Source organism: Molothrus aeneus, chromosome 5, assembly GCF_037042795.1.
Source record: "Molothrus aeneus isolate 106 chromosome 5, BPBGC_Maene_1.0, whole genome shotgun sequence".
NCBI classification, from domain to species: Eukaryota; Metazoa; Chordata; class Aves; order Passeriformes; family Icteridae; genus Molothrus; species Molothrus aeneus.
In genome coordinates, this window is record NC_089650.1 from 70,096,821 (window position 1) to 70,110,364 (window position 13,544).

Below are 13,544 nucleotides of genomic sequence, written 5' to 3' on the forward strand. Positions count from 1 at the left end.
GGGACTTGTGCAGAGCCACCAGGGCCCCCTGAGCCTCCTTTGCTCCAGCCCCAGCCCCTGCCCAGCTCCCTCAGCCCTCCTGGGGCTCCAGACCCTTCCCAGCTCCATTCCCTGGACACTCCAGCCCCTCCAGGGCTCTCCTGGCAGGAGGGGCCCGGAGCTGCCCCAGGATTCCAGGGGGTCCCTGGGCAGGGCCAGCACAGGGCACAGTCCCTGCCCTGGGGCCGTGCCCACCCTGGGGCTGCCACAGCCCAGGGTCCATCGGCCCCCCGGGCCCACGTTCCAGCCTGGCAGTGCCCTCCCTGCTCTGACTGTGTGCCAGGCCCTGGCAGGAGCCACCCCTCAGTGCACAGGTAGGGCAGAGTGTGACTGCAGGATCAGGGAGTCCCAGAGTTGGTTGGGTGGGAAGGGACCCCAGAGCCCCTGCAGTGCCAGCCCTGCCATGGCAGGGACACCTCCCACTGTCCCAGGCTGCTCCAGCCCCAGTGTCCAGCCTGGCCTGGGTGCTCCCAGGGATGGGGCAGGGGCTGCTGGCAGGGCTCCCCACTGTGTTGGTTGGTGCTGGTTGATGCAATCGCTCCCAGGGCTTGCAGGACATTTCCCAATCCCTGTTTGGTGCTGCCCCAGGGATCCGTGGCTCTTTCCTCATTCTGAGAACTCCATCAATGCCCTGCACTGGGCTGGGCTGGGCTGGGCCTCGTTTGCCTGTGCTGGAGCAGCCCTGGGCTGGGCTGGGGTCAGAGCTCGGCTCTGAGTGCCCTCAGCAGCAGCTCCAGGTCCTGGCAGGTTGTGTGGCCTCGTGCCTGCTCTGTCCCTGCCTTTGCAGGAGCCTACTCCGGGCAGGGCTTTGGAGCACCAAGGATTTTCTGGTGCTGTAAAGCTGCTGGATTTATAAATAATTCCTGCAGCAGCAAGAAGCTCTTGGAAGCCTCAGCTGATGCTTCCAGCAGGGATGAGGCTGCCCCTGAACCTGGGGGAGCTGGAGAATCATTAATAGTGTGAAATGAATGTTTCTGGAATAATTTAAGGTTTCTGAAGGTACTGGATGTTTTCAAAGTGATTCCACACTCTCCTGGCTGGACATCACATCCAGGTTGGAGCCTGGGGGGAAGGAGGGCTGGAACAGTTCTGGCTCCTTTGGGGAGGACTTGGAATCATGGAATAGTTTGGGATGGAAGGGACCTTAAGTCTCATCCAGTTCCATGGCAGGGACACCTCCCACTGTCCCAGGCTGCTCCAGCCCCAGTGCCCAGCCTGCCCTTGGGCACTGCCAGGGATGCAGGGGCAGCCCCAGCTGCTCTGGTGACCTGTGCCTGCTCCAGCTCTGAGCTGTGCTGTCTGAACTTTGTGCTCCCCTGGATGATTTCATTCTGAATTTCCAAGGTTCGGGGGTGTGGGAGTCGTGTCCCAGCCTGCAGAGGAGCCGTTCCTGGGGGCTGGCCTGACCAGTGGTCCCGTGCTGGTGGTGAAACACCTCCAGTCACCTGGGAGTGGAGAGTGTCAGGTGTGAGGGCTGGGACAGGGCTTGTTCCAGACAAGCTCCTTTGCCTCAAATCCCTGTGAAAATTCCCTTCTCTCTCTCTGTTGTATATAGCTCCTCAGGAAAAGGAGACTCAGGGCTGCCCCCATCGCTCTCTGCAGCTCCTGAAAGGTGCCTGTGCTCAGCTGCCCCTGGGCTCTTTCTCCAGCAGCACTGACACACCCAGAGCACACAGCCTCCAGCTGTGCCAAGGGAAATTCAGGCTGGAGAGCAGGAAAAAGCTTTTCCAGCAAGGGGGATAAAGTTCTGCAATGGCTGCCCGGGGAGGTGGTGCAGTCCCCAGCCCTGGGTGTGTTTGACAGCCTGGATGTGGCACTGGGTGCCAGGGCTGGACTCCATGGCCTTGAAGGTCTCTCCCAAGCCAGGGATTGTGTGAATTGTGTGAATTGTGTGAATTCTGTGAAAGGGCTGCAGCAGCTGCTGCAGGGTGGTTCCCTGCCCACGCCCCGTGGCTGCTCTGGAGCAGGACCTGCCTGTGGGGCTGGCATGGGCTGGAGCTGCCGTGCTCTACTCGTGAATCCCCCGGGATTTTCCAGGGAGGATGGGCACCTCCTGCAGGCCCCGGGAGCGCCCCAGGCTGGGAGGCCGAGGCCTGGCTGGTGTGTGTGCGGGGCTGAGGTGCAGCTCCTCTTGTCCCACCACTCAGGGCACACGGGGGACGCGCCCGCGTGTCCGTGACCCTGTCCGGAGCCGTTCCCGGCAGTGTCCGGCCGTGTTCCCGGCGTGCCAGCGCTCCCAGCCGGGCTCATCCGGTGCCGTGCCTCAGCCCCGTGTTTAACCTCTGCGCTTATTTAGAATTTCCTGTATCACAACAACATCCCGTGACCGTCCAGCGCGGCCCGGGGCGGGGCCGGGCTCGCCAGGTGTCCCCCAGGAGCCGCAGGAAGGACGGAGCAGCAGCTGCCTGCGGGCCGAGGTTCACAGGCACACGTGCATTCCCAGGGATCTCCAGCTTTCCCAGGGATCTCGGCTGGGATGGCAGGAGAATGGATGGGGCAGGTCCAGCTCTCCTGGGCAGGAAGGGACGCGCCCATCCCGCAGCCCCGATACGGAGCTGAATGCTGGGAAGTGGGAAAGCTGGGATCAGGCTGCCCCAGCAGCAGCTGAGGGAAGTGCTGGGTTCCTGAGTCAGGCTGTTGGTGACAGTCCCTAAAATCAGGATGTACCTGCTTGCAGCTGGCTGAAGGTGGCAGCTCCTGGCTCTGGGAAAGCCCTGGGAGCTGAGGTTCCCATTGTTCTCAGCAGCCCTTGGAATGATTTGTGTTTGTGTTGAGGATGATGAGCCTGAGACCCCCCAGCCCTGGGCTGAGCCCCAGCGTGGGCAGCAAGGCAGGGGGATCCTGCCCCTGTGCCCCCTGAGGTGAGACCCACCTGCAGAGCTGCCCCAGCCCTGGGGACACAGCAGCAGCACCTGGAGCTGCTGGAGAGAGCCCAGAGGAGGCCCCGGAGCTGCTGCAGGGCTGGAGCCCCTCAGTTCCCAGGGAGCCAGGCTGGGAGAGCTGGGGGTGCTCCCCTGGAGAGGAGAAGGATCCAGGGAGAGCTCAGAGCCCCTGGCAGGGCCTGCAGGGGCTCCAGGAGAGCTGCAGAGGGGCTGGGGCCAAGGCCTGCAGGGACAGCACCCAGGGAATGGCTCCCAGTGCCAGAGGGCAGCCAGGGATGGGATCTTGGCAATGAGGAATTCCTGGCTGGGCTGGGATTGCCAGAGCAGCTGGGGCTGCCCCTGCATCCCTGGCAGTGCCCCAGGCCAGGCTGGACACTGGGGCTGGAGCAGCCTGGGACAGTGGGAGGTGTCCCTGCCATGGCAGGGTGGCACTGCAGGGGCTCTGGGGTCCCTTCCCACCCAAACCATTCCAGGATTTTGTGTCTTGTATCCTTTCCCCTTTAACTGAGGATACTGCAGCAAAGCTGTGGCAGGGCTGCATGTGGAGGGCACAGCTTGGAGCCATAATCCTGACGCGTGCATCTCAAGGGATTTTCCTGTCTGGAGCTTGAGCCGAGCCCTTGGCACTGGGAGTGGGCAGCCTTTGGCCAGGGCTGGGAGCACTCGGGGCCGGGGCTGCTTCCAGGGGGACGTGGGGATGGAGCAGGGTCAGGAGCAGGGACGTGGTGACAGAGCAGGGCTGTGGTGACAGAGCAGGGCTGTGGTGTCACAGCACGTGGCCAGGCAGGATCTGGTTGACCCCATCCTTGTGGATATTTGGTGCCCAGTTTGGCTCCAGCCTTTCCATTTTGGGCCCAGGGCTATAAATGCCCCTTTCCCTTTCTCTCTCCCTGCTAAATCCAGCTGTGGCTGCTGGGCGGTGAGCAGGACCCTGGGGACTTGTCTGGGCTCCCAAAATAGCCCTTCCCCGGGGCTCCTCCTGCTTTCCCAGCCCCATTCCATGGCCAGGACCCAGCTCCTGGGATGGGCGAGGCCTCGGGTGGTCCCTGGAAATGGATAATCCCTCCCTCTGGAAGGGGCTGGAAGGAGCCCCCTCTCCCCACCGTGGGGCTGCCTGCCTTCGTGGCTGGGCCAGAATCCTTGTGATTTGTGATTCCCAGCTGGATCCAGGAGCAGCTCTGTCTCTGGAGCAGCGTGAGCAGTGTGGGAGCCCTTCCCAGCCTGGCAGGGTCTGTGACAGGAGCATTTGGTGGCACTGTCACCTCGGGCTGTCCCAGAGCCAGCTGCTCCTGGAGTGCCCACCTGCCCTGCTGAGCCTTTTCCAGGCTGTCCATGGGAAACAGCAGGATTTAGGGTCTGGAGTGGTGTGGGCTGGGGGGCAGGTGAGGGTTTGGAGGGCTCCCAGTGCTCCATAAAGCCCCAGGGAAGCAGGAGCTGTCAGGAACCCAAAAGCAAACCCCGGGCAGGGCTGTCTGGGGAAAGGCCAGCGGGGAGGTGAGGAGCAGGGAGTGCAGCTCAGGCCGGGGGGTGCTGTCCATGTTGGGATCACGGGGAAGGAAGTTCTGCCTGGAGAGGGACCAGAGCTGCTGCTCCAGTACCACTCCCACCTCCAGAGAAGGCCTGGGAGCTGTTTGCTCTGGGATTCCTTGGAATCTCTGCTGTTCCCTGCTGGAGTGGGCAGTGCTGCTCAGCCTGGAAGGGGCTGGGCTCTCTCCTGTGCTGCCCCATCCATGGAGAGCTGGAGCACCCCGGGGTTGTTCCAGCTGGGCATTCCCAGTGGGTGGGGGGTACCTGCTGCCCTCTAATCCCATCTTGTGTCCACAGGGAGCGGGGATGGACAGGGCCAGATCCTGCAGCGCTTCCCGGAGAAGGACTGGGAGGACAACCCCTTCCCACAGGGCATCGAGCTGGTGAGTGGCTGGGGACCCATGGGTGACACTGGGGGTGACACTGGGGGTGGCACTGGGACACATCCCACGGGGTCTGACTGCGGGGCCAGGAGGGAGCAGTTCCCTCCTGCCCTGGGTGCATCTCCAGCTGTGGAACTCTCCAGAAACGGTGGGATGGATCCAGCACAGGCTCCTCTCCTGGCCTCCTGCTACCCCTCCTCTTCTGGGATGCAGGAATGCCTCCTGGAGGAGCCATGGATGCAGCCTTAGTGTCCACAGCCCCCCAGGAGAATGGCCAGGCCTTTCAGCAATCACACAGAACTCACAGAATCACAGAATCCCTGGCTTGGGAGAGACCTTCAAGGCCATGGAGTCCAGCCCAGCCCCTGGCACCCAGTGCCACATCCAGGCTGTCAAACACACCCAGGGCTGGGGACTGCACCACCTCCCCGGGCAGCCATTGCAGAACTTTATCCCCCTTGCTGGAAAAGCTTTTTCCTGCTCTCCAGCCTGAATTTCCCTTGGCACAGCTCGAGGCTGTGTGCTCTGGTTGTGTCAGTGCTGCTGGAGAAAGAGCCCAAGGGCAGCTGAGCACAGGCACCTTTCAGGAGCTGCAGAGAGCGATGGGGGCAGCCCTGAGTCTCCTTTGCTGCAGGCTGAGCACCCCCAGCTCCGGTTGCCCTGCCCAGGCTGGGTCCTAGGGCCAGGGCCTGGGTGTCCCCAGCTCTCCTGACATGGTCACCAGCTCTCGGGGTGCTCTGGGATCAGCTCAGAGCTGGGACGTTCCCAGGATGGGGATCCTCCAGATCCTCCAGCTCATCCAGGAGGGTGGGATTGTTCCCCTCATGGCTGAACTGGAGTGGGAGCTCTTCCCAATCCCTGCCCTGTGCCCTGGAGCTCCAGGGACCCTGAGGGAGGAGCTGGAGCTCCATTCCAGTGAAAAGGCTGGGACAGACCTGCAGGCTGAGCCCTCTGGAAGCTGCTCCATTCCCCCTGGGGTTCATGGAATCACGGGTTTATTTGGGTTGGAAAATCCCTCTGAGCCCACTGAGTGCAATCAGTGGTGCCAGGGCCACCACTGCCCATGTCCCCGAGAGCCACATCCACATGGCTTTGAAACCCCTGCAGGGATGGGGACTCCAGCACTGCCCTGGCAGCTGTGCCAGGGATGGACGTCCTTTTAGGTGGGATCTTGGGAGGGAATTCCTGGCTGGGAGGGTGGGCAGGGCCTGGCACAGGGTGCCCAGAGCAGCTGTGGCAGTGCCCAAGGCCAGGCTGGACACTGGGGCTGGAGCACTTGTGACGGTGGGAGGTGTCCCTGCCCATCATCCCTGGGATCACTGGCTCCTCATCCCATTGTTACTGGGATCAGCAGCGTCCAGCTCCTCTTCCCATCATGTGTCCCCTAAAATTCCAGTGCAATTTGGGACCTTCCTGTGCTGTTTAATCTGAGGCAAAACCACGCATTTATTGTTATATTTACTTTTATTTTTCTGCTCCGAGTTTCCTGGTGTCTGCAGGGACTTGGGAACTGTCCCAAGCAGGAGCAAAGCTGCTTTTTTTTCCCAAGGGTCAAACTGTCCGGCCAAAAAATCCTTGGAATTTAAACAATTGGAGCCCTGTGCTGTTGGGAGGCAGGGGTGGCTCCAGGGCTTCCCACAAACCCTCAGAGTGTCCTGGGGGAGCAGCACGTGGGGCTGCTCCGAAGGCAGCTCGGGAAATCCACGGGAGCCCGTCCCAGGGCTTGGGTGGGACATGTCCCTGCGCTCAGGGCTCATCTCCTTGACAGCTTTTTGGGGAAAGAAGCGTTCCCAGGGTGTGCAGGGAGCTGGGCTTTGGAGCTCCCGGCCGTGCACAGTGTCCAGCAGCAATTCCCAGCAGAAATATCTCATTGTAATGGATGGAGTTCCTCTGGGGACAGGCACAGAGTGTGGATAAGGCACCCTGGGAGCCTCTCCCTGCCGGCCCAGAGCTGTTTCTGCAGAGCCCCAGGAGCTGCCTGGTGGGGGCATTCCATGGGGATGGCATTCCCAGGGTCTCTGCTGGAGCAGGGGGATCCAGGTGGGAATGGAGATCCCTGTAAATCCAGGGGCTCCCTGTGCTCCAGTGGCTCTCAGGGCCATTCCCACTCTCCTTTTTGGATCCTTCCTTGGCACTGGGCTTTAGGACCTTCCATGCCATGATCCCACAGGTCTGCTGGACTCTGTGTGGGATTTTCCATGTCCTGAGGCAGCTCTGGGATGGTTTTGGCACCTGCTGGGTGTGTCCATGCCTCCAGACCTGCTCCACCTCTGCCAGCATTCCAGGGCATCCAGCAGCTTCCAGGGCCTGCAGGGGCTCCAGGAGAGCTGCAGAGGGGCTGGGGCCAAGGCCTGCAGGGACAGCACCCAGGGAATGGCTCCCAGTGCCAGAGGGCAGCCAGGGATGGGATCTTGGCAATGAGGAATTCCTGGCTGGGCTGGGATTGCCAGAGCAGCTGGGGCTGCCCCTGCATCCCTGGCAGTGCCCCAGGCCAGGCTGGACACTGGGGCTGGAGCAGCCTGGGACAGTGGGAGGTGTCCCTGCCAGGGCAGGGCTGGCACTGCAGGGGCTCTGGGGTCCCTTCCCACCCAAACCATTCCAGGATTCCCTGATTCCATGATCCTGACCCAGCAGCTCTGTGTGCTCTGGGCTCCTCATTCCCACAGTGCCAGGAGATTGTGTGGGGCTGGGAGCAGTGAGGGGCAATTCCCACCTTGGGACAGTGACACCGGGACAGTGACACCGTGTGCTCACCCCGGTGTTCTGCTGAGCCAGACCTTCCCCTGTGCTCCCATGGGAGCCTGCAGGGGGCCCTGGGATGGAAGGGCCCCGGGATGGAGAAGCCCCAGGATGGAGGGGCTGTGGGTGTTGTTTTCCAGGGACACAGAATGTGGGAAGCAGCTCCTGGGGTGCTTTCTCCCCCCGTCCCTCCTGCTGCCACCCCAAGGATCTGGACAAAGCCCAGCTCTGTGGGCAGGACAGGAGGATCCGTGGGCGCTGTGAGCAGCTGGGAGACTCAGGTGGGATCCACCTTGGGCTCCTGAGGGAGCTGGGGCAGGACTCCTGAGCTCGCCAGGCCCTGGTGCCACGTTCTCCTCCCGGGGTTTGCTGTTCCCGTGTCCTCAGCGTGCCTCCAGCCCCGGGAGGAGCCGGGCTGGAAGGAGCCGGGCTGTCCCACACCAGGGAATTTTCCACAGCTCCTCAGCAGCCAATTGCAGCCCTGAGGAAATCGAGAAAATCCCCTGAGACTCGGGAAGCGGGGGGAGTCTGGAATTACCCCGGCCCTGGGAGGGGCTTTGGGAAGTGCCAGGGACTGGCGCAGTGAGATGGCACAGCTGCGCCTGTGTTTGTGCCAGGGGAGTGGTGCCACCTCCTGGAGCCACTCCAGAGCCCGTGTCCCACGTGTCCCCTTTCCTTGTGGGCTCTGTGTGGTGCTGGCATGGGGTGTCTGGCCCACGGTGGGATGGGGGCAGTGCAGAGTTTGGGGGGTCTCTGTGCCATGGGGGTCTGGGGGTGTGCAGAATTTGGGGTCTGTGTGCCATGGGGGCATTGCAGAGTTTGGAGTCTCTGTGCCATGGGTTCAGCACAGAGTTTGGGGTCTGTGTGCCATGAGGGTCTGAAACTGTGCAGAGTTTGGGGTCTCTGTGCCATGGTGTCAGTGCAGAGTTTGGGGTCTGTGTGCCCTGGGGGGACCTTCCCCAGGATCTGGGGGCTCCTGCCTGGCCAGGTGTCCCATGGTGACCCCTCCCAGTCTGGGTCTCTCCAGGCAGCTCCTGCTGTCCCTGCAGACAGGAGGGGATATTGCTGGTCCTGCTTCCCTCCAAGGGGGATTTGGGAATTCCAGGAGCTGGCCCAGCAGGGTTGGCAGTTCCAGGAGCCCTGGGGCTCTGCCTGGTCTCTCCCAGCTCCTGGCCCATGGAGCTGCCATTCCCCCCAGGCTCGGTGTGCGCTGTGGGCCAGGGCTCAGGGCTGGATCCCTCAGTGTGGGTGAGGGTGCAGCCTGTGCTGAGCCCAGCCTGTGCTGAGCCCAGCCTGTCCCTCCCGCAGTTCTGCCAGCCCAGCGGGTGGCAGCTCTTCCCCGAGAGGAACCCCCCCACCTTCTTCGTGGCCGTGCTCACCGACATCAACTCGGAGCGGCACTACTGCGCCTGCTTCACCTTCTGGGAGGCCGTGGAGAGCCCGCAGGTACCCACACGGGGACACACACGGGGACACGCACGGGGACATGGGGACACACGCGGGGACAGGGGACACACACGGGGACATGGGGACACACAGGGGGACACACATTGGGACACACACGGGGGCACAGATGGGGACATGGGGACGCACACAGGGACACGGGGACACACACAGGGACACGGGGACACATGGGGACACGGGGACACACACAGGGACACGGGGACATGAGGGCACACACGGGGACGCACATGGGGACATACACAGGGGCACATGCGGGGACACGGGGACACACACAGGGACATGGGGACACGGAGGCACACAGGGACACGGGGACATAGGGGACATGGGGACAGGGGCTGGCGGCGCTGACGGGGGAGCATTCGGCTGCCTTTGGCACTGGCCAGGGGTTCCTGCCTTCCCTGTGCCACTGGAATCCATGGATGGATGGATGGGAAGGGTGGCCAGCAGTGCTGGTGGAGAAGCATTCAGTTGGATTTAGCTCTGGCCAGGGGTTCCTGCCTTCCCTGTGCCACTGGAATCCATGGATGGATGGGAAGGGTGGCCAGCAGTGCTGGTGGACAAGCACCCAGCTGCTTTTGGCACTGGCCAGGGGTTCCTGCCTTCCCTGTGCCACAGGAATCGGGAGCTTGGCCCTGGGAGCTTGGGACAGGGAGGAGCATCCCTTAACCCCCAGCCCGGACTGGTTTGTGTCTCCGCAGCCCCAGAGCCATGGCAGGAACGGTGAGGGCGAGGAGGAGGAGGAGGAGGCCTCGTCCCTGGTGCAGCCTGCCCAGCTGTTCGCGCCCAAGAGCCTGGTGCTGGTGTCGCGGCTGGACCACGCCGAGGTGTTCCGGGTGAGTCAGGAGCAGGGGTGCTGCTCAGGGGGCAGGGCAGCTGTGCTGGGAAAGGCTCCCTGCCTGTGGGAGTGGGAACACGCTGGCACGGCCCCTGGGAGCCTGGCTCCATCCTGCCCTGCCCTTGGCACCCCGGAGCTGTGGGGCTGCAGCTGCTGCTGATCCCGGATGGCTGCGGGACACGGAGCAGCTGCCGGCCCCAATCCTGGGAACCCCTGAGGAACGGCCTGTTCCTGGGAGCACTGGCTGTGCCAGCTCTGCTGGCTCCAGAGGTGCTGCATTGTGTGCCTGGGGAGGCCTTGGGAGGGCTGGGTACGGATTGTATCCATGGGGATGGGCTGGGAGTGTCCAGCCTGGAGAAGGGAGGGCTCCAGGGAGAGCTCAGAGCCCCTGGCAGGGCCTGAAGGGGCTCCAGGGGCTGGGGCCAAGGCCTGCAGGGACACAGGGAATGGCTCCCAGTGCCAGAGGGCAGCCAGGGATGGGATCTTGGCAATGAGGAATTCCTGGCTGGGCTGGAATTGCCAGAGCAGCTGGGGCTGCCCCTGCATCCCTGGCAGTGCCCCAGGCCAGGCTGGACACTGGGGCTGGAGCAGCCTGGGACAGTGGGAGGTGTCCCTGGCCTTGTGTGGTGTGGGAATTCTCTGAAATACGGGATCTGTTTTCCTAAGCCTGGGACAGCAGAGTGGGGTCCTGCCAAACACAAGCTGGGGCACCTGCAGAAAACAGGGTCCCCTCACTTGTTCCCAAGGACAGAGGTGTCCTGCCAGCTGCTCTCCTGGGACAGAAACAGTTCCCAGCTCCTCATTCCAGTGCCCAGGAATCTGAGCTTCATCTTCCCTCGTTATTCCAGCGGGCAGGGGTTTATCCTGCTCTTCCCTCATTATTCCACTGTGCCAGAGTCTGCCTGGCCTTGCTCTCCAAAGCCCAGGATTTGTGTTTTCCCTTTTCCTCAGTGGTTGGAATCCAGCGTCCCGAGGGTGCCTGCAACACAGATTCCTCAAACCCCTCATTCCCAGCTTGTCCTGGGGGCTGCCCTGTGCTGGTGCCCCCAGAGCTGGGACTGCTGTTGCTTCCCAGTTGGAATAGGGTGTTTTTGTGGGAAGGGACCCGCAGTGACCACCCAGGGCTGACCAGAGTTGAGGCGTGAACGGCACCACCCAAATTTTGGGCATCTCATCCAGCCCTCGCTGGGAAAGGATCTCCTGCCATGCCTTCCTTGGGGTTTGTGTGGGACTGGGGTGCTAGCAGGCTGGAGCAGACCAGCTGCTCTGGTCACCTCTCTGCTGGAGCTTTGGAAAGCCCCTCGGTGCTGCTCCCATGGAGCTCTGGCCTTGGGGACACATCTGGGGCTCCAGTGGGGTCGGTGCAGGGATGGGGACATGCTCCTGGCTGGAATATCCCATCCCTGTGGACAAGGAAGACCTGGAGCTGGCATTGCCAGGGTGTGGCCAGGGACAAGCCCTGGGGGTGTCCCCAGCTGCCTGCACTGCTCATCCCTGCTCTGCTCCCCTCTCCAGAACAGCCTGGGGCTGATCTACACCATCTACGTGGACGGGCTGAGCGTGTCCCTGGAGAACGTCATTGGGAACCTGCTGACCTGCACCATCCCCATCACGGGGGGAGCACAGGTGGGCCTGGGGTCCTGCTACCCCTCCCTGTCCTCGCTCTGTCCCCTCAGAGCCCAGCCCTGCTCCCCATGCCCAATTGGGCCCCGTGGGCAGGCCTGGCTCAGTGCCCCGCTGCCTTCCCGAGTGCTTCCGAGCACAAATCCCACTCAGATCCTCAATTAGCCAAGGAGCTCCTGCTGCAGCTTCTGTCCTGGCTCCTGCTGCCGTGGGAGGGAGCACCAGGGGCTTGACGTGGGTGCTGCTCAATCCATGCGAGCATTCCCTGGTCCGTGGGCACTGCTGGGGTCTGGCTCTGTGCTGAGCCCTGTGGGATCCCCCTGTGGACAGAGAGCTGCTCCAGAGCCAAGTGGTCACGGGCCATCTGTGAGAGCAGGGCTGGGACAGCTGCGGGGACACGGGCCAGCAGGGCCAGGACAGAGCCTGGAGCTCTCCTCAGGGCACTGGCCTGGTGCTGTGCCCATGTCTGTGCCAGGTTCTGTGCCAGGTCCTGTGCCCATGGCTGTGCCAAGTCCTGTGCTGCTGGGTCCTGTATCTCTGTCTGTGCCAGGTTCTGTGCCCATGGCCATGCCAAGCTCTGTGCCAGGTCCTGTGTGTGTGTGTCTGCACCGGGTCCTGTGCCTGTGCTGGGGGCCTAAGGAGCAGCAGCTTCTCCTGCAGCTGAGGCCACCAACACCCCTGCTGTCCCCTCAGAGCCATGTGTCCCTCCAGCCTGCCCTGCTCTGGGCCAGCTGGGCTCAGCTCATGGAGCTGGGAGGCTCCTTGGGGGTGGCAGAAAGGGAAAGGCCAGCTGGAGCCCCTGGCAGAGGCTGGGGACAGCAGTTTGTGCCCTGGAGCTGTCGTGCCCTGCTGGCCCCTGGGATGTCCCTGTGGATGTGTGTTTGTGTCCCCATGTGCCTTCCCTCAGCTGAGCTCCCCTTCCTCCAGCACAGAGGGCCAGGAATGATCCCACATCCACACTGATCCAGTGGTGGAGCCTTGGCCAGGCTGGGACAGCACCATGGGGCACTGGGACAGCACTGCAGGGCACTGGGACAGCACTGCAGGGCACTGGGACAGCAGCACAGGATATTGGGACAGCACCATGGGGCACTGGGACAGCAGCACAGGGCACTGGGTTAGCACTGCAGGGCACTGGGACAGTGCAATGGGACAGCAGCACAGGATATTGGGACAGCACCATGGGGCACTGGGACAGCACTGCAGGGCACTGGGACAGCACCATGGGACATTGAGACAGCACCATGGGGCACTGGGACAGCACCAGGGGCACTGGGACAGCAGCACAGGCCCTGGTGCCTCCACAGGGGTGTCCTTCCTGCGGTGCCCTGACCCTGAGGGGGCTCTCCCTGATCCCAAATCCCAGCAGGATTTGGGGCAGGTGCTGCTCCTCGTTCGGGGCTCTCTCTGGCACCCAGAGCCCTGCGGGTCCCCGGAGATGCCAGCAGTGCTGCTGGGGTTTGTGCAGGGGGGTGGAGCCAGGCCTGTCCCAGTGCTGGGGCAGAGTGAGGTGCTGCCCATGCCCGAGGTGCTGCCCATGCCCGAGCTGTGCCAGGGTTTGCAGTCCCTTCCCGTGGGATCTGCCCGGATCCGGCTCCTCCCGGCGGGACCAGGAGCGACTGCCGCAGCAGGACGGCTTCTCCTGCCACCATGGCTCGCTGAGCTTGGCACAGATCCGTGCCCCCAGCTGGGGCAGGATGGCTCTGTGCCCTGGGAACGGGGACTGTGTGACAGGGGGGACAGTTTGGTGGTGGCACTTCCCTTCTCGTGGTTTTCCTGCTCTCCTGCCGTGTCCAGCCCTCCTTCCCTGTGCCGTAGGCATTGCTTTCACTCTGTGTCTTTGGGCTCCTCTCCCTTCCCATTGTCCCTGCTGGTGTCCCTGTCCATGTCTGTGGGCTCCTCTTGTCCCTGCTGGTGTCCCTGTCTGTGTCTGTGGGTTCCTCTTGTCCCTGCTGGTGTCCCTGTCTGTGGGCTCCTCTCCTGTCCCATTGTCCCTGCTGGTGTCCCTCTCTGTGTCTGTGGGCTCCTCTCCTGTCCCATTGTCCCTGCTGG

The 13,544-nt window shown here is 62.9% G+C and overlaps 1 protein-coding gene across 4 annotated transcripts in view; it reads left to right on the forward strand.

Moving 5' to 3' along the window:
• The window catches only part of SBF1 (SET binding factor 1), a 64,342-nt gene that overhangs the window by 23,872 nt on the left and 26,926 nt on the right, over window positions 1-13,544 (forward strand). For all 4 annotated transcript variants that reach the window (XM_066551096.1, XM_066551098.1, XM_066551097.1 and 1 more), the window contains exons 2-5: window positions 4,746-4,831; window positions 8,879-9,016; window positions 9,733-9,867; window positions 11,385-11,495. In XM_066551096.1, coding sequence (XP_066407193.1) covers window positions 4,746-4,831; window positions 8,879-9,016; window positions 9,733-9,867; window positions 11,385-11,495 — 470 coding nt within the window. The remainder of the gene's footprint in view (window positions 1-4,745; window positions 4,832-8,878; window positions 9,017-9,732; window positions 9,868-11,384; window positions 11,496-13,544) is intronic.